General features: G+C 47.7%; 2 protein-coding genes across 4 annotated transcripts in view; one reads left to right on the top strand and one right to left on the bottom strand.

The window, feature by feature from the left end:
* Nucleotides 1–19317, bottom strand: part of LAMB3 (laminin subunit beta 3) — a 65210-nt gene extending 45893 nt beyond the window's left edge. Inside the window, exons 1-4 of one of the 2 annotated variants that reach the window (XM_005217367.5) lie at nt 15065–19317; nt 4161–4479; nt 3829–3993; nt 2252–2372 (exon numbers count right to left, since the gene is read on the bottom strand). The gene's annotated coding sequence lies outside the window, so the exon portion shown is untranslated. Of the gene's footprint in view, nt 1–2251; nt 2475–3828; nt 3994–4160; nt 4480–15064 lie in introns of those variants that run through there. The other variant, XM_059875422.1, reaches the window with a different exon arrangement.
* Nucleotides 19318–24736: 5419 nt separating this feature from the next.
* Nucleotides 24737–25669, top strand: G0S2 (G0/G1 switch 2). Of its 2 annotated transcripts, none has more exons than XM_005217335.5 (2): nt 24737–24832; nt 24979–25669. In XM_005217335.5, exon 2 carries the CDS (start codon nt 25012–25014, stop codon nt 25306–25308), a length of 297 nt encoding a protein of 98 aa, XP_005217392.1. In that variant the 5' UTR covers nt 24737–24832; nt 24979–25011; the 3' UTR covers nt 25309–25669. The 2 variants fall into 2 exon arrangements, with proteins under 2 accessions (XP_005217392.1, NP_001179076.1); NM_001192147.2 differs by having other exon boundaries at nt 24761–24828.
* The last annotated feature ends 63 nt before the right edge of the window (nt 25670–25732 follow it).

The following is a 25732-nucleotide window of genomic DNA, read 5'->3' as shown; positions in this document are numbered from 1 at the left end:
GCAGTCCATGGGGTCGCAGAGAGTCAGATGTGACTGAGAGACTAACGCACACACGCCCCCAGGTTACAGAAACGACACCGTGTCAGGGCAGGCAAGTCTACCCCTCTGCCTGCTTGTCCACCATCCCTCACGACATCTCAGGGGTGGCCTGAGAAGCTGCCATCTCCATCACCCATCTGACAGGCTCAAGCCGTCCATGTTGCCAGGGCGATCAGCCAGGGTCTGATGAGTGAGAGAGAAAGGCCTACGAAGCAAAGAATGGAGGGAAGGAGGGAGAAGAGAAGAGAAGAGGTTGAGAAGGTAAGAGAACCTGGTCCAGGCCGTGAATGCCAAATCCCAGGTGTAAGAGGAAGGGACACCGGGTGACTCACGGCTCGGGCACCACCTGGACCCAGTGAGTCATGGCTGAGTCCTCGTCTGTGGGGCTGGGTGAGCTCCAGGAAGGGCCCTGTGGATCCGCCATGTGACTAAAGCTGGCGTGTCTACACTCCGGCCACAGCTGCTCAGCCGCCCAGACAGTCGGTCACTCCTCACGCAGAGAGAAGAGGTAGGGCTTTCTGAACTCAGGCTGGAGCCCAGCCTCGGGCGGGGACCCGGAGAAGGCAGAACGGGGCCCTGGGCTGCCATCGTGGGGTGACTCTCTTCCACAGAGTCTGTCTTCCTCCTGAACTCAGGGTTTCAGAAAGTCTGGGTTCCAATGACCACTTATTAGGGGACCAAGTTCTTGAAGATGTACCTCACTGTCCTCATCTTCAAAGAAAGGATAAGTGTTCACTTCATGGGGACACGGTGAGTATGAAATGTGGGGATACATCTACAAGCTTAGAACAGGGCCCGACCCAGGCTTTCTGAACTCAGGCTGGAGCCCAGCCTCGGGCGGGGACCCGGAGAAGGCAGAACAGGGCCCTGGGCTGCCATCGCAGGGTGACTCTCTTCCACAGAGTCCGTCTTCCTCCTCCCTCCCCTTCCCAGCCTGAACGGCCATCAGACCTGCAGCACTTCGATCAGCCCAGGCCTGCGGTCTGGGAGAGACCCGGCAGTCGGCCGAAGTTAACCACAGCTGACATCCTCTGGCGAGCTCGCTGCGCGCTGGGCCCTGTTCTAAGCTCGTAAATGTATCCCCATATTTCATACTCACCGTGTCCCCATGAAGTGGATACTTATCATCCTTTCTTTGAAGATGAGGACAGTGAGGTACATCTTCAAGAACTTGGTCCCCTAGTAAGTGGTCATTGGAAACCAGACCAGTTGCTCAGCACTCAGGTTCTTCACCACCGTTACTCAGGCGCTCAGTCATGGACGACTCTTTGAGACCCCATGGACTGCAGCACGCCAGGCTTCCCTGTCCTTCACCATCTCCTAGAGTTTGCTCAAACTCATGTCCATCGAGTTGGTGATGCCATCCAACCATCTCATCCTCTGTCACCCCCTTCTCCTCCTCAATCTTTCCCAGCATCAGGGTCTTTTCCAATGAGTTGGCTTTTTGCATCAGGTGGACAAAGTATCGGAGCTTCAACTTCTTAACCACTACTTAGAGTTTAAAGTGGCCCAAACTCCCTGCCTCCACACTTGGTAAGCCTTGACCAGAGTCCACCAGCCTCTGAACTTGATGTTTCCCAAACCTAATCAGGACCTGATATCTGAAAATTGTGCTTTTGGAGCACTAACATGGACCAGAGACTCCTGGGAAAACACCGATGCTACAGAAACACCCAGAACACCCCCCACGAGGTGACTTTCTGTTTGTTTTCCCATGCAGACAGTGTCTTCTGTGTGGGCACAGGTGGAGAAGTTACTGGGCTCCAGCTGCCCCATCTCAGAGCCTCTGGCATATATGGGCAGGATCTCCCCATCATTCCAACAGGAAGCTGCTCTGAGTGAGGACAGGAGGGCCCCACAAGGGGTGGGAGGACAGAGAAGGTTAGCACGGATTGCTGACAAGATTAAACAAACAAGATAGAATGTGAGGACTGGATGACACAACTCCCCTGTCACCAGAGGAAGGGGAATCCCCTCCTCTGAGCCCAGGGCCCCAGTTTCTTCCAGGTCCTATCTCCCAGGCCCTAGGGTGCATTGCCAAATGTCCCCCCCTCCTGAGGGGTATAGCCCAGTGCAGCCGGCAGTGTGGTGAGGTCGAAGGCTGGCTCCCGGCTCCCCCGAGAAGGAGGAATATCTCGGCATCTGTGCCACTTTTGCTGACCTCCCAAATTCCCGAGCTTTTCCCAGGTGGTGCTAGTGGTAAAGAACCCACCTGACAATGCAGAAGACATAGGAGATGGGGGTTCCATCCCTGGGTCAGGGAGATCTCCAGGAGGAAGGCATGGCAACCCACTCCAATATTCTTGCTTGGAGAATCCTGTGGACTGAGGAGCCTGGGGGGTACAGTCCATGGGGTCACAAAGAGTCAGACATGACTGAGTGACTCAGCACCCACGCCTCCTCAGACGGGTTGGCTCAAACCACGGCCCCTCTCCACCCCCCACCGCCCCTCCCTCTACGGTCCAGTCATTGCCCTCCTCGAACTAGGTTCTCAGAACCTAAGTCCAACCTCTGTGCACTTTGGCCACAAATTTGCCATGTGGAGCTGGCCACGTGGCTGAGAGGAGAGAGGCTATACCTGATGCGGGAAATGCAGCCACAGGTGAGGTCGGGACCCACTGGGCATGGCCAAGAGGGACCAGAGTCAGAGGGCAGGGGAAACCAGCCTCGGGAAATCGGCTCCCTGCGCTAGCAGAGGGGACTTTAAAATTCCAAACGTCATCCCTAAAAGGGCCACCAGGAAGAGAAACTCAGGTTCCTACTGTTCAGACTGGCGTCTGAGGGTTGAGTACGGACAAATGAGCCTCTTGCAGTTGGAGGGGGAGTGGGCACAGGTGTGTCTGGCTTCTTGTCTGGAATCAACCGCACCTGAAGGTGTGGAGTCAGCACTTCCCTTCAGTGCTTGTGGCCACATAGGGTCTCTGGATGGACTTGAACAGCTCCCGGACCTAATGCCACTTCTGCTTCTCAACAAAAGCACAGACTTGGGAGAACCCTGCTCTGGGCCTCAGTTTCATCCTTTGTAAATAGACATGTTGGATTTTACCGGTTCTCAATCCAGGCTGCCCTCAGAATTACTTGCAGAACTTACAAAATCATATACTTAGGTCAGGCCCCAGCCAGAGATTTAATGGGTGGGCAGAGGGGCAGGGACATTGACAATGTTTTTAAAGCTCCCTCGAAGCCCCCTCCAGGCTTCCCCAGTGGTTCAGCAGTAAAGGATCTGCCTGCGAACGCAGGAGCCTCAGGAGACACTGGTTCGATCCCTAGATCGGGAAGATCCCCTAAAGGAAGGCATGGCAATCCACTCCAGTATTCTTGCCTGGAGAATCCCATGGACAGAGGAGCCTAGCAGGCTACAGACTATAGGGTTGCAAAGAGTCGGACATGAGTAAAGCGACTTAGCATGCTCGAAGCCCCCTCCAGCTTTAGGATGCCCTGCTTTCAGGGCTGGTGGCTTAGGATAGCACTTAAAAGCCTAGAGTTGGAAGTGAAAGAAAAGTTGGAAAGTCTTGGTTCTTCACTCACCAGCTGTGTGACTCTGCACAGCCAAGGCTACTTGCATCCAATGGGACAAATAACAGTCCACCTCACGGATCCTTGTAAAGATCAAAGGGAACGCTGCATACAGGACTCCCAGCAAAGTACCTGGCTGGCCGTGTGCTCTATCAAAGTCTGTCCCCACGTGTGCGTCACACACACAGGCGTTGGGGTATGAGCAGCAGTCTTCACAGCTGCTTGTAACAAAAGCAAACCCCATTCCATCCAGATGTCTGACAGCTCTCTTACCAGACAGTGGGCCAACTGGGAGGCCTCGGGTCCCCCATTCCACTCTGTTCCTTGGGGCGAAGTAAAATTCTCGAAGAGCAATGATCTGGACCCGAAGGGAAGAGAGGCACTCAGGGGGCCAGATGAGCTAAGTTCCTTGAGAGCAAGGTGACACTTCTGGCCTTCCTAGACAGGGAAAGACACGGGGTGGGGTGTTTACAAACAGAGGGCAGAAGAGCAAGCTGGAGCATAACCGACATTGTTTTATGGCCTCCAAGAGTTAATAAAACCAGAGTCCAACACCTGATAAAGAGAGGAGTCAAAGCTGGTCTGGACCGCAGCTTGTTCCTTACCTCGGAGCAATTGCCCAGCAAGTCTGAGGGTGACAGAGAAAAGGCACTTTTTCCCTCTGGAGCCTCTGCTTTCTGCTGCTGTTGCTTAGGCTAAGCCGTGTCCGACGCTTTTGTGACCTCAGGGACTGCAGCCCACCAGGCTCTTCTATCCATGGGATTTCCCAGCAAGAATACTGGAATGGGTTGCCACTTCCTTCTCCAGAGGATCTTCTAGACCCAGGGATCGAATCTGTGGTCCCTGTGGCTCCTGCACTGACCGGCAGTTTCTTTACCATTGAGCAGCCCGAGAAGTCCATATGTACAATGGGATATTACTCAGCTATAAAAAAGGAATGAAATTCTTGCAGCAGCATGAATGCACTTAGAGATTATCATACCAAATAAGGTCAGTCAGACAGAGAAAGAAAAATATTACATGATAAACTCATACGTGGAATCTAAAAAATAGTACAGAGGAACTTGTTTACAAAACGGAAACAGATCCAGACATAGAAAACAAATTTACAGTTACCACAGGGGAAGGAGGGGAAAGGGATCATTTGAGAATATGGGATTAACAGGTGCACACTCCTATATATAAAACAGAAAAATAACAAGCATTTACTATACAGTGAAGGGGACTAGATTCAGTATGTTGTGATAAACTATCATGGAAAAGAGTCAAAAAAAGAATCTGTGTGTACATATATATGTGTGTGTGTGTGTGACACAATATTGTAAATCAACTATAATTCAATTTTAAAAAAGAAAAAGGAAAAATACCCAGAGGACAGGGAGAGAATATCCAAAATGTTAACATTTTTCATCTCTTTACAGTTCCTCTGATGCTCTCATCTTCCACAATAAGGCTATTTTACTAGCACAATCAGTAAAAAATAAAAAGTAAAATGTTTCAGAAGGAGAGAGATTTTGTCCACCTACAAGTGATTCATCTTTCCTCTCTTTGCTCCCTCCTTTGCCCTGAACCTTGTCCACTAAACCCACAGACTGCCCCAGTGATCTACAAGTTTTCTACATCTTTGTATATTTCATAACACGTGGTTTCCCCTTCTTAGGAAGTGTTGCTTCTTGAGGTTGTTAGATCTATTTCAAGAAAGCACTTAACGCAGTTCCTTAGTAAATGTGTGAGAAAGTAAGGCATCACTCAACATCACATCTACAATAGCTCATTCAAGCATCACAGCAGACTTTTAGGGTGGCTGTTTGAAGGATTTATTATTATTCCCTTTTTTATAGCTTCAGCATTATTTGGTAGCTTGTTCAAGGTTTCCAAATGCAGTTGACTAAATATGTATCCCCAGAAATTCATATGTTAAAACTCTAACTCCAATGTGATGGTATCAGGAGGCGGGGATGTTGGGAAATAATTAGGTTTACATCAGGTCATGAAGGTGGAATCCTCATAGCAGGATTAGTGCCCTTAGAAGAAGAGGAAGAGACACCAGGGTCTGTCTCCATCAAGTGAGAACACAGCCAGAAGGCAGTCCTCTGCAAGCTAGGAAGCCAGTTCTCACCAGGAACCCACTCTGCTGGCACCTTGATCTTGGACTTCTAGCCTCCAGAGCTGTGAAAATAAATACCATGTTGCTTAAGCCACCTATCTGTGGTATTTTGTTACAGCAGCCTGAAGTGATGAAGACACAGAACTAGTGTTTTAGCCAATATGGGCTTCCCTGGTGGCCCAGACAGTGAAGAATCTGCCTGTAATACAGGAGACCCAGGTTCGATCCCTGGGTCAGGAAGATCCCTGGAAGAAGGGAATGGCTACCCACTCCAGTATTCTTGCCTGGAGAATCCCATGGACAGAGGAGCCTGGCAGGCTACAGTCCATGAGGTCACTGCAGTAATAAACTAACTGCAAAATCTCAGCAGCTTAACACAACCGACAAACGTTTATTTGCTGCTTGCGCTGAGTGCAATGCAAGACGACGGCGAGAGGAGGGGGCCTCTGCTCCACACAGTTCCCCAGGGACAGCTGCCATCTCGTATCTGCAGCAGCCAGGACCGTGGTCCTAACAGCCTCGGCGACAAGGTTACATGGCACTGAGGAACTCTCTCCAGTTACCCCAGGCTTCACAGTCATGTGCTTAGGACCTACTGGGCAGAACTACTCACAGGGCTCCAAAGAGATCTTTCTACATGTCCACAGGAGGAAAAGGAAATAGGACTTAGTGACCACATAGTATTGTCCACCACAACCAGTATGTGGTGAAACCAGAATCCAACAGCAGATCCTTAAGTTCCCCAAATCCCTGCTCTTCCCACTCAATGTTTGGCCTCCCCAAACTGACAGAATTTGCTTTTCATAAAAAAAAAAAATAGAATTTTCGTGACAGAATAATTTATAGACTGTGACTCCTCAAGGAAACTGGTAGGGAAAATGGCCATAGTGAATGTTTTAGATTTGCAAAACCAGTCACGTATGAATGTGAGAGTTGGACCATGAAGAAGGCTGAGTGCTGGAGAATTTATGCTCTTGAACTGTGGTGTTGGAGAAGACTCTTGAGAGTCCCTTGGATAGCAAGGAGATCCAACCATCCATCCTAAAGGAAATCAGTCCTGAATATTCATTGGAAGGACTGATGCTGAAGCTGAAGCTCCAATACTTTGTCCACCTGATGCGAAGAGCTGACTCATTGGAAAAGACCCTGATGCTGGGAAAGATTGAAGGCAGGAGGAGAAGGGGACGACAGAGGATGAGATGGTTGGATGGCATCACCGACTCAATGGACATGAGTTTGAGCAAGCTCTGGGAGATGGTGATGGTCAGGGAGGCCTGGCGTGCTGCGGTCCATGGGGTCGCAGAGTCGGACACGACTGAGCAGCTGAACAGCAACAAAGCATCACAAGATGGCCTCATAGAAAAACCTTCAGCACAGGCAGTGACATCTCTACAAGTGGTACCCAGAGGGTAAATATCTTTGAGACATTAACATCACTCCAGACTCTAAGGGAAAACCCATTGGGGATGAGGGCAAATCTTCAAGAAGATTCTGATATGCTGTTAACCAACCATCCTAGTCCATCAGGACTCTCCTCGCTTTAGCCCTGAGTTTCACTTCCCAGGACACCCTTCAGTTACAGAAAAATGCTCAGTCACCTGGTTGCACACTGATACTTTTTCTCCCTGACAGCTTCTGAAGACATCATCTCAAGTGGTTCAGCCATCTCTGCATGAAAATGCACAGTGATCTGAGAAAGCAAAGTTGGCCCTACATCCAAGAAAAACCCAGGAGGAAATAGCATGTGAGAATAAAACTCTCCCACAGGAAAGGGCTCGGGAAGCTATTTGGATATGGGCTCACTTCAGCAAAATGGTCCTCTTTGAGGAGTTGGGGGAAGAAAAGACTATGACTCTGCTTCTACTGCTGCGTCCTGATGTGCAGGAGGCTTTTCCCAGCCAAACATCAAGGATTCATAATGAGTTTATAGATGCATCAACGCCTCCATCTTTTTCAAGTCGAATATCATTAAAACCATCCACGTTCGGTGTCGTCTTGAATTTGTGCTATTCTTGACATGCATGTACACACAAACACATACACAGGTGCACACATACAGAAGCACATACAGGCCTTTGCACTTTTTCCTACTGCATTTTGTTTTGTGAGTTTTGGCTTAGCGCTCCATTTGCGAAGTTGGATTTGGTAAGCACTTTGACCTATACACGCTCCACCATCTCCAGGTTAAAGTCCAGACAGAGTCCACAGTCAGGCTCCCAGAGTCCTGCTGGAAAAAAAGCTGCATTTTTGGCCCTAATTCACACAGCCTTGCTTTACACAAGTGCTCTGATCCAGCCATTTCATTCCCTTGACCACTCTTAGGCTCTTTTCATCTGGCTCTGACTGTCTATATTGCCCTTCCCACCTCTTGTGTACTTGGCCAAATTCTAAATCCAAGATTCAGATTAGATTCTGGATAGGTGATGGCTTCTCTGCTATTTTCTGTAAATTCTTCCCAAACTCCAGTAGTAGACTTTACAGATACAATTCAATTAACAACCAGTTCTAATCTGTCTTGTAAATCCCTTCTTTCTCATATTTACATACTTAGGGCTATTCAAGATTTAGTTACTTTGTGATTTGCTCCCAAATCTGGGTTGCAAACTCCTTAAGGAGAAGGGCAAACCTTGGCCACTCTTTTTATCTGCTGAGTTACGCGCACCCATTGTCTACACATAGTTAAAGGCTCAACAAATGTATCCTGATGTCTTAGTGGGGCTTCCCAGGTGGCACTAGGTAAAGAAATGCAGGAGACATAAGAGGTTTGATCCCTGGGTTGGGAAGATCCCCTGGAGGAGGGCATGGCAACCCATTCCAGTCTTCTTGCCTAGAGAATCTCACGGACAGAGGAGCCTGGCGGGCTACAGTCCATAGGCTCACAAAGAGTCGGACATGACTGAGGCAACTCAGCATGATGTGCTAGTGTGAATCCTTGATGCAAGGAAAAACCTGCCAAAGCGTGTTTGATGAATATGATGTCGTGAATATCATCCTATAACTCCCTCTCAAGACAACATAGATAGAAAATCATCCAGAAAAAGAAACACCATTTTTATCCCCTTAAGAATTAGGACCTGAGAAAATTCACGAGGAGTCGATCCACTGATCAGCAGACTTCCACAGCTGTGCTTCCTGCCCCGTCCACCATGGCTGGGGACAGAATGGCCAGGAGTCAAATTGGAAGTAGATTCAGTATTTGGCATTGAAATATTTCTGGAGTTGAGCCATGGGTCCGGGTCCTCAAGACATCCAAGCTTTAAGAAGCCTGAGAGGTAACGAACTGGGTAAATATGGGTCCAAGGGAGGGGAGGGCACAAAGGGAGAGAAGGTCTTGGGAAGTAAGAACTAAACACGATTCAAGGGTTCTTGGTCACTTCCAGAGCCAAGGGACACCTGTAGCAGGAGGTCTGTCGGCCCCTGCCTGTCCTTCCGCCAGGGGTTTCAGGCCTATCTCAACCCTTGGCCAATGAGCGTCAAGCCTGGTCCATTAAAAACCCCACCCCAGGGGCTTCCCTGGTGACCAGTCGTTAAGACTTCACCAGTGCAGGGGCGTGCGGGTTTGATCCCTGGTTGGGGGGCTAAGATCCCATATGCCTTGAAGCTAAAAAAAAAAATCCTAAAACATAAAACAGAAGCAATACTGTAACAAATTCAATGAAGAATTAAAAAATGGTCCACACTTTTAAAATATCTTTTTTTAAAACACTGGCAACTTAAAAAAAAAAAAAAAGGAACTCCATCCCATAGCTAACTGAGTCTAGGTGTATGAGTTTGTCTAAGTCCATTCATTCACTGGGGACCAGCAGTGTCCCAGGGCTGGCACGAGCATTGTGGGCGACATCTCTCGTTTACATCCCTCTGTGTATCCTGACAGCTGCTCTTCTGGCCTTTCTGCCTGGGTCTCTAACAGGACCCGGTCCCCCTCACCAGTTATCCTCAGGGCCTGAGCTTGGGTCTGAATCGTCCCGGCACAGCAGCCTGCTCACTGACACCCCCTCCGCCCACAGCTTCTGCCTGGTCCTCATCCTCAGACTCTGAGCTTTTCTTCCAGTTTCTCCTCACGTCTCAGCAAACCCTTCTGACTTTTGACCAAGAAACACAAAGACATATTGAGCCATTCATTCACAAAATAAACATTTACTAAGTACCCACCCAATGCCAGGCATCCAGGGACCCCGTAGTAAATAAATCAGATGCATCCCTGTCCAGAGGGCGACTACTGTCTCTTGGGACACAGACATTAAGTACATCATTGCCAAACAACTCATTAATCATGCAGCCAGAGGGATCTCATCTTCTTTCGCTATCCGAGTCACTCTTTCCTCTATTATGCAAACAACCCTAATTCTGAGAATTCTAGGGAGATGCTAACAGATGATGCAAATTCTCTCTAGTCGCTGCTTATTCTCAAGCACGCTTAGCTTCCTTTTTACAATTTCTTCATGCCGCCCCTGATCGCTCCAGCCTGTTTTGGCCCCAAACAAGAATGTGTGGTCCTTTCTCCATTCTCCTAAAGACAAAAGACACAGCTGCTGAGTTTGAGAGGTTTTACTGAAAATATGAAGATGACATAGGGAAATTACAACCTAAAAAGAAACATTCAGCTTACACTGTCTCCAGAATCCATCCAACATTACGGCCGGTTCCCGCTGCCACCTCTCTCCTTAGCTCTATGTCTTCCCCGGGTTGCTGGTACCAGGGTCTTTCCTCCTTTTAACCAGCCGGGAGTCTCCTCTCTTTGTGAACTCACTTCTCCCATCTCACCCCCTGAAGACCGCCATTTACATGGTAAGAACCCAATATGACCCATCAGCTTTGCGATGAAACTACTCACTACGACTTCCCATACACCAGCCTGCATTCATTCATTCTTTCATTTCAGAAATAATTACTGGGGCTTCTCTGGTGGCTCAGTGGGAAAGGATCCACCTGCCAATGCAGGCAATACGAGTTCGATCCCTCGCTGGGGAAGATCCCTCGTGCCTCAGAGCAACTAAGTCCGTGTGCCACAACTACTGAGCCTGGGAGTTGCCACTACTGAGCTCATGGGCCCCAACTACTGAAGCCCACACACCTTAGAGCCCCGGCTCTGCAGCAAGAGAAGCCACCACAATGAGAAGGCTGTGCGTCACAACCAGAGAAACGCCGAAAATAAATAATAAATAAGTACAGTTATTTAAAAAAAAAACAAATAATTACTGAACATGAATTTTATACTGGGCATTGCACTAGGCTAGGCCAAAAAAAAAAAAAAAACCAGCAAACAAGATAGACCCTTCCCTTCCGGAGGAGACACACGATAAAGAAGTAAACTTCGACAATTGAAGCTTTTAGTGCTTTGTATTAAAAATTTTTAAAAACCAGGGTGATATGATAGATGGGAGTCTCAGAGTGTTGGAAGTATCACTTTGGAAAGGATAGGTAAGAGAATTCTCTCCGAGGAGGTGACCCTCGGGATAAGCCTGAGAGATACAGGGCTGGACTTTGCAAGGCAGGACTCAATGCCCCCCTCAAAGCTTGTGCCAGCCCTGCACTGGTGGGCCCCAGTGAATGAATGGACTGAGACAAACACAGCCACCTAAACCCAGTTAGCTGTGGGATGGAGTTCCTTTTTTTTTTTAAACACGTATCTAAGGTGCCGGCAAAGTAGAGGCAACAACATTTATTTTGAAAAATTTTAAATCTAATATATTTTAAAAGACACAACAACAGGCACCTCGGGCAGAATTAGAGTTCTGTCTCCCCTACATATGTTTTAAAGTTTAATACTGTTTTTATTTTTATTTACAAGGGCAGATTAGAGCCCTCAATATTTTCAGGGATTAGAACCTCTGAAGTCTTACTCAGCCCTAGGGGATAACAGAAAAGTGTGTCTCAGGCAGAAGAAAGAGAAGTCCAAAATTTCTGTGGCTGGAAAGAGTATGGCGTCTTCTGAAGGTAGGAAGAAGGGAAGAGAACTGTATGACTGAGGTGGGAGCTAAAACCAGTGGGACATGTGGACAGGGGCATGTCTCAGACAGGGGGTGGTTTCTAAACACTGGGTTATGTGTTTAAATTAGGAGAATTCCCTATTTTTTTTTTTAAATTTCTGATGCCCCCAGGCCTAGGGGGTGGGGGCTTCCCTGGTGCTTCAGATGGTAAAGAATCTGTTGTAATACAGGAGATCCAAGTTTGATCCTTGGGTCAGGAAGACCTCCTGGAGAAGCAACCCACTCCAGTATTCTAGCCTGGAGAATCCCATGGAGAGAGGAACCTGGCAGGCTACAGTCCGTGGAGTCACAAAGAGTCGGACACGACTGAGTAACACACATGGGCTGGGGGGTCGTGAAGTTGGTATTTTTGAAAGTTCCTCAGGTGATTCCAAGTTGTAGCCAGGATTAAGACCACTGACATGGGGCCTTGTAACCAATTAGAGAAAAAGAAAAGTGAAGGTGAAAATACAGACCCTCGAGTCAGACAATCTGGTTTTGAATCCCATTTCTGCCTCTGACTAGCTGTGTGATCCAAAGCACACTACTTAAGCTTTCTGTTCCTCAGTTTACCCATCTGAAAAGTGGGGACAATAGTTTACCCACTTTGTAGGGTTGCTTGTAGGATTAACGAGGTAATACATACAACAGTCTTAGAAAGCATGTATTAAGGATGCAATGACTCTAGCTTTGACTACTCTTTGTGAGCAATAAAGGCAGCTTAGCTCAGGTGGCAGGTGCTAGAGGTGAAAAGACAGAGCCAAATTACATATTTGGAAACAAACAAGACTTGCTGAAAACTGGCTGAAAGAGATGAGGCAAAGAAGGGAACACGTGTATACCTGTGGTGGATTCATGTTGATGTATGGCGAAACCAATACAATATTGTAAAGTAATTAGCCTCTAATTAAAATACATAAATTTAAATTAAAAAAGAACAAAACAAAACCAAAAAGCTGGTTTCCTTGTTTGGGACTTTAAAAGTTGGGAAGGCTGTGGTTAAAATTTTACCAAGATTGGGAAGACTAGGAGAGGAGTACATTTTGAAAAAGACAATGAGAAAGTTCCATTTTTACGTGTTTATTAAGTTAAAAACACTATATTCGATACCCAAGAAGAGGTACCAAGACAGCTTAATGTGTCACCCTGGAGCTCAGATTTCAGAATCATCAGCATATAGTGTTCCATCCAACATGGTAGACATTAGCCACACTTACAAGGCTATTTAATTTAAACTTAGGTTAATTAAAATTGAATAAAATTAAACATTCAGTTCATCAGACACTTTAGCCACATTTCAAGTGCTCAACAGCCACATGAAGCTAGTGGCTACCATGTTGGATTTAGAACATTTAAATCCAGCACAGATTTAGAACATTTCCATCACTACAGAAATTCCTATAGGAAAGCACCACGCCTCAATCCATGGAATTACAGGAAATCCTCTTTGAAGTGGTTCATAATTCTGGCTACACATTGGAATCACCCCAGGAATTAGGAATCAGTTCATTTGGGGGAACTTCCAGGCAATGGTAATTTCTAAAAGCTGCCAGGATGATTCTAAAGTAGAGTCAGAGCTGAAAACCCCAGACCTACGGAGATAATACAGGTGGAGAAGCAGGTTATGATAGAACCCTATGGTACCCCAATCTCAAGGGCAGTGATCCTCAATTTTCGCTGAACACTGGAATCAGCTTTAAATATTACTAATGCCTGGGTCCTACTTGGAGGGATTTCTGATTTAATTGGCCTAGAATGCAATCTGGTCTTCAGAAATTTTAGAAGCTATCCAGTTACTCTAATGGGTATTCAAGACTGAGAACCACTGGCTGATAGAGGAGAAAGATGTAACGAAGAAGAGCTAGGAAGAAGCAACTAACACAGCATGATAAAAACAAGAGAGTGCAGTGACCCTGAAGCAGAGAGAAAATGTTTCTAGAAGGAAGAAATGGTTCTATCTGTTGGACAAAATTCAGTTCATTTAGTAAGCTTCCCATTAGATTTTGTTGGGATGGTGCTAATGGGAGCCATTTGGAAGTGGGTCAAAGAATGAATGGTCGATGAAGAAATAACAGTGATTGTAGACAACTGTTAGTAAACAGTTCCAGTTATGAAGAGGGGCAAAGAATGCTGGTAGCAGCTGGACAGTGATTTGGGGTCATGGACTAGGTTTTTTAAGACACAGATATTAGAGTATGTTTGTATGTTGATGGGATGCCATAATAAAGGAGAAAATGATTATTCAGGAAAGAGGAAGGCTCTGGCAGGAAGTTGACTTCCTATCCAAAATCCCTAGCCTCCTTCCTACTTGCTTAAAGATCCCCAGGGCTTTTCAAGTCCCCAGGGCTGTTGTCCTTTCCCCAGTTCAAAGATTAGCCTTAGCCAGTGGGTCTCAAGCTTTAGCATGGGTCAGAATGACCCACAGGGCTTTTAAAAACACAAATAGCTACTCCCGCATCCAGAGTTTCTGATTCAGTAGGTTTGGAGTAGGGCTCCAAAACAGCAACAACAAAAACCTACTTTTCTCATGAGTTCTCAGGTAACACTGTTCTTGCTCCAGGAAGAATCTTTGAGAACCACTAATCTAAGGTCATGACGGTAATCCTTTCCTTCATAAGTAGCTTTTGTTTCCCTGATAGCTCAATTGGTAAAGAATCCCCCTGCAACGCAGGAGACGCTGGTTCGATTCCTGGGATCAGGAAGATCCGCTAGAGAAGTGATAAGGCCACTCACTGCAGTATTCTTGGGCTTCCCTTGTGTGGCCCAGCTGGTAAAGAATCTGCCTGCAATACAGGAGATCATCATTTAATGCAGTTTTAGGGATGGGCATTTAGTTCAGTTCTGGCCAATGAGAGTAAGTCTCTAGGAAGATTCTAGGAAAGGTTTCTTTGGTGATAAAAGAAAACAAAGAGCCTCTGTCCTTTCACCAGGGGTTGTCATAGTGAATACGATGCCTAAAACAGAGGAAGCTATCTTAAAAATACCTTGTGAGCCAGACTATGGCAATCTCCATGCTGAAGATGGAACACGGGAAAGAACCGTGTTTTGTTTTGTTTTTTTCATAATGTTACACCACTGAGGGCTTCCCGGGTGGCACTAGTGGTTAAGAACCTGCCTGCCAATGTAAGAGAGATAAGAGATGCAGGTTCAATCCCCGTGTTGGGAAGATCCCCGGGAGGAGGGCATGGCAAGCCACTCAGTACTAGAGCCTGGAGAATCCCTATGGACAGAAGAGCCTATCGAGCTATGGTCCATAGAGTCACAAAGAGTCGGACACAACTGTAGCAATTTAGCATGCATGCATGCACACTTCTGAATTAAACCTGGAAACCCTGTCTTGTGAAACTAAAGCGCTTTCTTACTGTTAAACTGTTTTGGATTAGATTCTCACTTGCAGCCCAAAGCAACCTAAGTTACTCCTAGATCCCAAGACCTTAAATAGGTGAGCCAGGATGAAGTGAAGGGGCAGCTCTCTATAGGAAGAACTGAGGATGCCTCCTCCCTGGTACTGTGACAGAAGGTGGAGAGCGTATGTGTTGACGCAGATAGATTTCGTGGTTGGAAAATGAAGTAGCTCCTCTCTGATTCCTCCTATTCATTCCTTCCAGGGTGTGAGGCCTGAGGAAAGAAGAGGATAATAGCCTGTTTGAGAAGAGGGGAGAAAGTCTGGGAAAGTCTTTTTAGAGAATAAGAAAAATGACTAGGAAAACATTAACTTATAGCTAACTGCTCATTTTCAATTTGTGATCTCAAATTTATCGAAAATAAACACCCTAATTGGACAAACGTCTCCAGTTTACTGGGTGCAAATAGATACAGAGCAGATAGCTGACTCCAACCATGGTTAAATCTTTCTGGGTAAACATGACAGAAACAGAGAAAGGCAAGGAAGTACAAGATGTCTTCAGAAAGTGCTTATGATGGTGGGCCATATAATCGAAGCCAGATTCTCCTTATCCTGGGGACTCTTTCACAATCCTCATCAAGTTTTCATTGGGTTTTCTCCCGTCGTCCCAGCGGGAGCGCCTAGCATGCTCCTTGCATTAGCTCCCTATTGCTGCATAGCAAATTCACAGACTTAGTAGCTTAAAATAATATTCAATTATAAGCTCCCACTTACGTAACTCAGAAGTCTGAGCACAGCAGCTCGGAGACTCCCAAGGCTAATATTCAGGTGGCTACATTCTCATCTAGAGCTCAGGGTCTTCTTTCAAGCTGATGTACCTGCAGGATAATTCAGTTCCTTATGGTTGCAGGACACACATCCCATTTTCTCTCTGGCTGTTGGCTGGGAGCCACGATCACCCACATTCCTTGCCACATTGCCTCCTTCATCTTCAAAGTTAACAAAGGAGATTTTCCCTCACTTTGAATTAGTTTCACACTTTGAATTTCTTCTTCAGGAAGAGCCCAATTCCTTTGAAGGGCTCACCTGCTAGTTTAGGTCTATCTGGATAATCTCCCTTTCTTAAAAGTGGCTGTGTCAGACTTAGAAAATAAACACAATTGTCAGGGATAGTTAGGGATTTGGGAAGATCACGTACACACTGCTATATTTAAAATGAATAACCAACAATAACCTATTGTAAAGCACACAAACCTCTGCTCAATATTATGTGCCAGAACTATTTTGCTGCCTAAAATTCATCAATGGTTCCCACTTCCTATAAGATAACCCATTCAATCTAAGACAAACTGATCAGTTCAGTTCAGTTCAATTGCTTGGTCATGTCTGATTCTTTACAACCCCATGGACTACAGCACGCCAGGCTTCCCTGTCCATCACCAACTCCCAGAATTTACTCAAACTCATGTCCATTGAGTCGGTGACACCATCCAACCATCTTATTCTCTGTCATCCCCTTCTACCCCCGCCTTCAGTCTTTCCCAGCATCAGGGTCTTTTCCAATGAGTCAGTTTTTCCCATCAGGTGGCCAAAGTATTGGAGTTTCAGCTTCAGCATCAGTCTTTCCAATGAATATTCAGGACTGATCTCCTTTAGGATGGACTGGTTGGATCTCCTTGCAGTCCAAGAGACTCTCAAGAGTCTTCTCCAACACCACAGTTCAAAAGCATCAGTTCTTCAGCACTCAGCTTTCTTTATGGTCCGACTCTCACATCCATACATGACTACTGGAAAAACTGTTGCTATGACTAAAGACCTTGACGAGTGATGCATTGTGCTAGTCTGAGAACACTGTCCTGAGCAGAAGAGAGATACTTCCTACCTTCACAGAGCATACAGTCCTGCAATGGACACAGACAATAATTATGACAGGGACAATGAGGTGACTGTGTGGGCACGTGCAGCAAAGGGAACTAGCCTCATCTGCGCAGTAGGGAATGCCTCCACGAGGAGGTGGGGGGGTGGTGACACTTGAAGGGTGAGTAAGAGTTCACAAGGTCAAGCGAGAAACATGAAGAAAGTGTTCTAAGGGACACGAACAACATGAGGAAGGACCTGAAGTTGTGAAAGAACATAACGGTGTGGGTGGCATTGAGAGAGCGAAGCTTGAGGGAAATTATATATATAATGAAACTGGGAAAAAACAAAGGACAAGATCATGGGTGAACTTCCAAGAATCTGGGCCATTACCCAAAGGGCAATGTGGGGTCCACTGAAGGGTTTTAAAGAAAAGTGTGACATGGTTTGATTTTTTTTTAAGATCACACTGGATTAGATTGGACTGGATTGGATTGAATGGATCAAGACCCAAAGCAGACAGATAAACTTGGAGCACAGTAGTAGTCCAGCTAAGACGATGGGGGCCTTGACTAGGAGGGTGGCAAAGAGGATACAAAGCAAATAAAATCAAGAGATATTTAAGGGGTAGAATGACAAGTCTTGCTGAGTGTTTGCATATGAGAGATGACCGAGAGAGGGGAGCAAAGGATGGTTCCCAGGCTTAGGCCTGAGCAGCTAAGTAAATAGTAAGGCCTAGATTAAGAACAGAGAAGGCAAAGGCACCCCACTCCAGTACTCTTGCCTGGAAAATCCCATGGATGGAGGAGCCTGGTAGGCTGCAGTCCATGGGGTCGCTGAGAGTTGGACACGACTGAGCGACTTCACTTCCACTTTTCCCTTTTATGCATTGGAGAAGGAAATGGCAACCCACTCCAATGTTCTTGCCTGGAGAATCCCAGGGACGGGGGAGCCTGCCGTCTATGGGGTCGCACAGAGTCGGACACAACTGAAGCAACTTAGCAGCAGCAGCAGATTAATAAAGAAAGTTATGCAAGTTTATGGAGTAAAAATATTGAATTTAGCTTTAGACATGGTAAGCTTGATATCTGCAAGATGTCCAGGTGGAAATGTAGAATAGGAAGGGAGACACACAGGTCTAGAGCTCAGATTTGTATGTCATCTACAAAGAGGCAGTAATAGAAGGCTTGGGAGCACCCTAAATTACCTAAAGAGAGCATGCAGGATAAGAAAAGTGGCTCCAGGGCTAAGTCCTGAGAAATGCTGACATTGAGAGGTTAGATGAAAAGCAAAAGTGAGAAAAGAACTAAAGAGTGTCCATAATAGGACAGCAGGAAAACTAGGAGAATCTGATACCACGGAAGCCAAGGAGAATGTGCCTCTAGAAGGGAGTGTGTGACCGTTCCCAGGCATGGCAGAAGCCGGTGACCGTTTATGTAACTGCTTGATGTCGGCCTCCTGCTTCCTACCAATACTTCCTCCTCCTCTCCTGCCATGTCCCCAAACCCAGCCTTTATGCTCCAACATCCACCTCTCAGACCTCCTCTTGGACCGTGCGATGTCTCTCATGCATCCTCCCTTTTTCCTGCGCAGGCCTCTCTCATCCTGAAGCCCCAGTCCTCAACCCCTCCTTTCCCTCCCAGAATCACCTGGTGAACACTATGTATCCTTTAACACAGCGGTCCCCAAACTTTCTGACGCCAGGGGCCGGTTTCCTGGGAGACCATTTTTCCACGTATGGGGGCGGGGCTGGTAGGGCATGGGGTAGGCGGTAATGCAAGTGATGGGTGCTGGATGAAGCTTCGCTCACTCACCTGCCGCTCACCTCCTGGTGTGCAGCCACGTTCCTAACAGGCCGTGGACCCTGCTGGACCCTGCTTTAACACCCTAACGGCTCAGACATCACCCACTCTCAGGCCTTCTTTGACCATCTCCTCCCTAAATCGGATCCATACATTTCTCATTCTGTTTGTTTCCCTGGCATACAGTTCTGACTGTGCTCATCCTAGTAGACTGTCATAACTTATTTAATGTCTGGGGTCCTCTGCTTGACGATAAGCTGCTTGAAGACAAGGAGGATTTTGTGCTCTGCTTTTTTTTATAGCTATACTTGACATAGTATCAGACATATGGCTGATACTTCAGCAAAGTATCAGCAAAGATCCTGGTCCTTATTGCCGCCACTCCCACCTAGGGAACACGAATGTCCTGGGCCAGGATACAGGACCAAGAGAATTGCTGACATGGAGCAGGAGGCAAAGACCTGAAGAGTAAATAACGACTCAATCACCTGCTTCATTCGCACCAGACCGCCAAGCCCATCATAGGGCCCTAGTGTGAGCATCGCCCTCCTTTTACAGATGAGCAAATGGAGACTGGAGAAGTTAAGTCACTTGTCCAAGATCAGACCCTGGAAAGAGGAGTCAGACTTGAAGGAACCCAAGTCTGATTGACCCCAGAACCCCATACTAAGTCCAGCTAGTACTTGCGCTTGAAGGAAGTTCCTTGCATGGATTCAAACTTGTAAAGTATAGGGGTTATGTGGGGAGAGAGAGGTTCCAGAGGGAAGGGATATATGTATACACATAGCTGATTCACTTTGTTGTACAGCAGAAACTAATACAACATTGCAAAGCAAAGTATACTCCAACAAAAAATGATAAAGTAAAAAAAAAAAAACTTGTAGAGTACAGTACTGGGTGTGTGCTATGTGGGCTGCAGGGCATTTCTCTTCCCAGCCCATGCTGCTGGTTCCAGCAACTAGTGGCTCTGCTTGGCCAGAAGCCATGAGGGACAAAAGCAAAATGTCTATGAACGGTCTGTTCCTCAGTATTGATTTGTCAAGGCCCTGGGGTCCTGGGAGCAGGTTGGAAGGGTGCCTGAGAGTGAGCCAATCACTGCAATGTCAGACACTCGGTTGGAAATGGAAGTGAAAGGTGAGGGAGTCAGAGTGGAAGGGACTCAGCCGAGTTGCCAGGTCTTGCGCAATTTCAAGCCCGTGGCTCTGAGCCAAGGACAAGACACTGTCCCTAAAATAACCTCCCCAAAGAGTCTTTACTGACCATTTTGCAACCATTATCCCTGCTCTGACTTGCAGGTCAATGCGACTAGCATTGATTGGACTCCTATTAGATGTTAGGACTGTGAATGTTACAAAGGCCTGGCCTTCTGTAGACACAGGGAAAGCCCCCAGGACATAAGGCAAGTGCTCTACAAACCAGTACACAATGCAGTGCCAACCTGGGCAGTGCCAGCCACAAAGGCAGCTGGAATTCACAGAATTGGAGAGGGCAGGCAGCAGGGGCCTCTTGGAGCACCTAACCTGGAAGGAGGAAGACAGAGCAGAAAGAGGAGAGCTTTTCAGGTAGGAAGAAGAGGGGCAGCAGAGGTGAGCCATGAGCAACAAGAAGGAATTGTTTCTTGGGCTGTGCAAAACCTGTCTGGGGAACAAAGGCAACTTGCTGAAGAAGAATGAGATATGAGGTTGGGTGAATAGGGAAGATCAGACAGTAGAGTTCCTGGAACCAAGAATATCGACCAAATAAACTGAACATGCAGAATCCAAAAGTTCATCACGTGGGCAATGAGAAACCATCCAGGCTTTCAAGAGGCACTTAAGAATAAAAACTTAATTTTAGGAAGATTCATTTGGTGGTAGTGTTTGAGGTGGATTAGAAAACAGAGAACTAAAAACAAACAAAGGGAAAAAAAATCTGCCCCAAAAGAAAAAAAAAAATACACAAATAAACCCTGAATGCTTCTTTGAGTATCTACTAAAAGTCTGACTGCAGGCAAACTTAATAACCATAGTCTCTTCCCCTGCCAGTCCAATAGGGAAGACACTCATTAACCCCAGGGACTGCAGCCTACCAGGCTCCTCCATCCATGGAATTTGCCAGGCAAGAGTACTGGAGTGGGTTGCCATTGCCTTCTCCAATTAATCCCATAGTTACCTATCTAGGACGTGCTATGTGCCAAGGATTATACTGGGCCCAAGGGAGCCAGTAAAGAATAAAACAAAGTTCTGGTCATCATAAAGGTTATCCTCAGACAATGCAGAAGAAAACACAGAAGCAAATTCATAATTACATCAACATAAATCCAAGCATAAAGGACTATGAAGGAAAATAAAGCAGGGCATTGGTCAGGGAATGGTAGGATAAAGTGGTGTTTAAAATTAAGGTACATGAAATGAAAGTAACTCAAGAATTTGAATAAACTCTGGGAAATAGTGAAAGACAGAGGAGCCTGGCATGCTCCAGTCCATGGGGGTCACAAAGAGTCGGACACGACTTAACGACTGAACAACAGCAAGGGCCTCTGGATTGCCTGGAACTGTTGCGGTTTCAGCAGTGCAAGTCCCGCATCTTACCGAAATCCCTCAGCCCTAGGCAAATGGGGATGGTTTGTTGCGCTACAACTGTGACCTTGACTTAAATACTCTGTGTCTGACCTGCAGGATTCAATACAAGGTTTTGCATCTTTCAAGGGACATCAGCACAGTCAAATCACATGCTTAGTTTCCCAGATCAGATCAGTCACTCAGTCACGTCCGACTCTTTGCGACCCCATGAACCGCAGCACACCAGGCCTCCCTGTCCATCACCAACTCCCGGAGTTCATTCAGACTCATGTCCATCAAGTCAGTGATGCCATCCAGCCATCTCATCCTCTGTCGTCCCCTTCTCCTCTTGCCCTCAATCCCTCCCAGCATCGGAGTCTTTTCCAATGAGTCAACTCTTCACATGAGGTGGCCAAAGTACTGGAGTTTCAGCTTTAGCATCATTCCTTCCAAAGAACACCCAGGGCTGGTCTCCTTCAGAATGGACTGGTTGGATCTCCTTGCAGTCCAAGGGACTCTCAAGAGTCTTCTCCAACACCACAGTTCAAAAGCATCAATTCTTCGGTGCTCAGCCTTCTTCACAGTCCAACTCTCACATCCATACATGACGACAGGAAAAACCATAGTCTTGACTAGACGGACCTTTGTTGGCAAAGTAATGTCTCTCCTTTTGAATATGCTATTTAGGTTGGTCATAACTTTTCTTCCAAGGAGTAAGCGTCTTTTAATTTCATGGCTGCAGTCACCATCTGCAGTGATTTTGGAGCCCAGAAAAATAAAGTCTGACACTGTTTCCACTGTTTCCCCATCTATTTCCCATGAAGTGATGGGACCAGATGCCATGATCTTTGTTTTCTGAATGTTGAGCTTTAAGCCAACTTTTTCACTCTCCACTTTCACTTTCATCAAGAGACTTTTGAGTTCCTCTTCACTTTCTGCCATAAGGGTGGTGTCATCTGCATATCTGAGATTATTGATATTTCTCCTGACAATCTTGATTCCAGTTTGTGTTTCTTCCAGTCCAGCGTTTCTCATGATGTACTCTGTATATAAGTTAAATAAACAGGGTGACAATATACAGCCTTGACATACTCCTTTTCCTATTTGGAACCAGTCTGTTGTTCCACATCCAGTTCTAACTGTTGCTTCCTCACCTGCATACAAATTTCCTACCCTGGTTGGCCTCTTTCCCACCCAGACAGAGGAGCAGAGTCAGAAATTCCTAGCATTGGTGACCTTGGATTTCTCAACCTTCTATTCCCACCATCTTGCACTCAGCCCTAGCTACCACCTAAACCAGGAACAGCAAATCCACCAGTCACCCTAGTCCTTGCCATTTGCTCCTGTCCTCTGCCCAGCCCTGGCCAGCAAGCTGGTAAGGCCTTCGGGGTCAAAGCCAGGTTATCAGAGAGGGAAACAGGGGAACTCATCTGAGGTGACGTGATGTGCCAGGGTTAGTCACAAGAAAGGGGAACCCCAGATAAATTACAGCTTGCTGACCTTGGGAGACATGCGGCTTGTGTCTCTTGAGTTACAGAAATACCGGAAATGCTCACTGAAGTGTCCATTTTGGAGTTTGGGGGCCAAAGCTCCAAGGGGCTGACTCACCCTCAGAGCAGAAACCACGTGAAAGTCCTCATGTTAAGATGACAACGCACGCTCATTCAGAAGTCACAGTACTTCAGACTCACATAGTTCTTGGGAAAGCTCACAGATCACTTCTGTTGGTTATTAAAGACTTCTCCAAAATTGTAAGAAAGAGTCAAAGAAAATGCCAAGACTGATATTCATCTCCCTGGTTACAGAAGCTTCCTGCCTGACAAGGTTAAAGGAATAATAAGTAGGGGACACAAGCTCCAGGAATCATCCCCATTTGGCCCGTGGTCACCTTGCCTGCTTGTGTACAGATTAAAATGTAGAATTTCAAATAAGCTCTTTAGGTAACCTTGCCCAAGCTGCACACAAATCCTACTAACTGAACTACAGGGTGAAGGGCAGGTGTTACTGTTGTCTTTTTAAACTCATTTGTCCAGGAAATTGCCTCAGACTCCCAAGAAAAATTACTGTTAAAACTTCCAACAAGCCCAATAGGTAATCCCTGCAACAGCCCTTTCCGGGTCCCTCCCCTCGGGCTCAGCCTGACTGACATTGCCAAGCTATTGCAAGGTTGCATCACTGACCTTTGCAATTGTCTGGCCAGTCCAATTTCCCCATCCTCTTCCTGCCCTCTCCTTTTCTCTGCTTGAAGGGCTTTGGCCCAGGGTCTCTCCTTTTCCCCTACTTGCTAACTAACTCTGATCTATGGATAACCAAGGCTAAACCGGAACCCTCCCTGCCCCACCCACCCTCCCCACGCCCCACGCCACTAAGGTGATGAAGTTTAATCCTGGTTAAAATCAACCTTACCTTCTTCATGCTTCCAAGGGTATTCTCTACTTTTTAGCTTCTTACCTTAATGGTCTAGTCTCATCTTTCTGCTCCTAAACTGTTTCTATGCTAAATAGAGCTGGTACAGCCGCGCTGCCCCCCAGGTCCAGGGGAGTGGCAAATAATTGTTGAGGAACGCAGTAAATATTTGCAGTTCAGGCCAGCAAACTTTCCCCAAGGCCCACCTTTCCATGCTCACCTCGCCCCAGTGCTCAACTTCACGTCTTAAGTGGTAGTGGGGAGTTTGGATTTAATGGCAGTTCCCTGATACACAGAAGTACAAACCCCTACGGCACAAACATCACACCACACACACACACACACACACACATCTGTGCATAAAGGGCAGCCTCAATGAATAGTTATCCATCAAGTGACCCTAGCAATGCAAGCACCCATGACTAAACCAGTTAGACCAGACAGAAATATAACTATAAGCACAAACTTCGTTCGTTATGCAGAGCCTGGAGACCCTTTCTGTTTTCATAACCGGATCCCTCTTCTTTCCTTCTACCTCAATTCCCTATACGTGCGGGAAAATGACAAACTTTCTTTATGAAAACTAATTTTTCAGTTAAGTAGAACCCCGGCTTCCCTTGTGGCTCAGCTGGTAAAGAATCCACCTGCAATGCAGGAGAACTGGGTTCACTCCCTGGGTTGGGAAGATCCCCAGGAGAAGGGAAAGCCTACCCACTGCAGTATTCTGGCCTGGAGAATTCCCTGGACTGTACAGTCGATGGGGTCGCAAAGAGTCGGACACGACTGAGCGACTTTGACTTCACTTTCAGGTGTCCTCACCAGGGGTCCTTCCAGACCTCCCCGGATGAGGGAAGCTGTGATCCACCCACACCATTAAGAAAGAGGTCGGGAATGGGCGCGGATTCCTCCCGGGGCTCCGGGTCCTCACCTTTGTACTTCCAGGCCCTCCTCCCCGCCCCCGGCCGCAGGCCCCCGCCCCCCGCATCCCGGGCTAGCAACTGCCGGGGCGGCGTGCACAGCTCGTGGCCCCTACCCCAAGGTGCCTGCCCCGCCTCTCCCCTTCCTCCCCCTCCTCTCTCTGGCCGGTGTCCCGGGAGCCCAGGAGGCGGGGCTCGGAGAAACAAATATAAGCGGCCCCGGGGCGCTGAGTCCCCATCCCGAGGCTAGGAGGAAGGCGAGAAGCGGAACGCAGAGGCGCGGGGCCCACGCACACGGCGACCGCCGCCCCAGCTCGGACGGCGCCCCTGTAGGTGAGCGCGGCGCGGAGGAGCGCGGCGGGACGCGGGGTCCCCGGTGCGCCCCCGACTCCCTGCAGGCCTCCCCCCGAGAGAGCCGGGAGCTGCAGCCGGCCTCCGGAGGCTGAAGGTCCCCCTGCCCCGATCCGCTGCTCCCGCAGGTCACCCCCCACCCCGAGAGCCCCGCAGCCCAGATGGAGACGGTCCAGGAGCTGATTCCCCTGGCCAAGGAGCTGATGGCGCAGAAGCCCAGCGCGAAGCTGGTGCGAATGTACGTGCTGGGCGGCGTGCTGGCGCTCTTCGGCGCCGTGCTCGGCCTGATGGAGGCCGTGTGCGGCCCCTTCGCGGCCGCCGGCCGCCGGCGGGAGCGCGAGGCGACCCTGGCCGAGCTGCGGGCCGCCCGGGGGGAGTCGGCCCCGCGGGAGCAAGGCAAGCCGCTGGAGGCAGTCCAGGGCTGCCGGGCCCTGTCCAACCGGCTGCACGCCTCCTAGGAGCTCGGGGGCCGGCGGAGGGAAGGGAAGCGAGACCCCGGAGAGGGGCGAGTGAGCCAGAGCCGGAAGGGCAGGCTCGAGCGGGCGTCCTGTGCTGTCTGAACTTGCTTCTGAGAAGCCACCGACTTCTAGAACTGAACTACCACGCGGATCCACCAAAAGGAACTTGGGATTGAGTTCGCTGCTGTGCAGCACTGCAGGAAGAAGCCACGTCCAAAGCTAGGTACCTTCGAGCCACCTGAGTGCATCTGGCATTTTGCACGAGGGTGAAAGGAGGAGAAACGCTTTTTTATATTATTGTTGTTGTTATTATTATTATTACAGTGACTGCGTTTTGAAATAAAAAAACGTTTTGTATATATCTCAGCATCTGATTCCTGAGGGGGTGGAGGGGGGCACAGTTGCCTAGCATGGGCTCCAGGGA

Source organism: Bos taurus, chromosome 16, assembly GCF_002263795.3.
Source record: "Bos taurus isolate L1 Dominette 01449 registration number 42190680 breed Hereford chromosome 16, ARS-UCD2.0, whole genome shotgun sequence".
NCBI lineage: Eukaryota > Metazoa > Chordata > Mammalia > Artiodactyla > Bovidae > Bos > Bos taurus.
Note: the sequence above shows the minus strand (reverse complement) of the source record. Positions and strands in the feature narration are given on the sequence as shown.

Excerpts from the sequence above, each read along its gene's own strand:
- G0S2 (XM_005217335.5), top strand. The coding sequence starts at position 25,012 with ATGGAGACGGTCCAGGAGCTGATTCCCCTGGCCAAGGAGCTGATGGCG.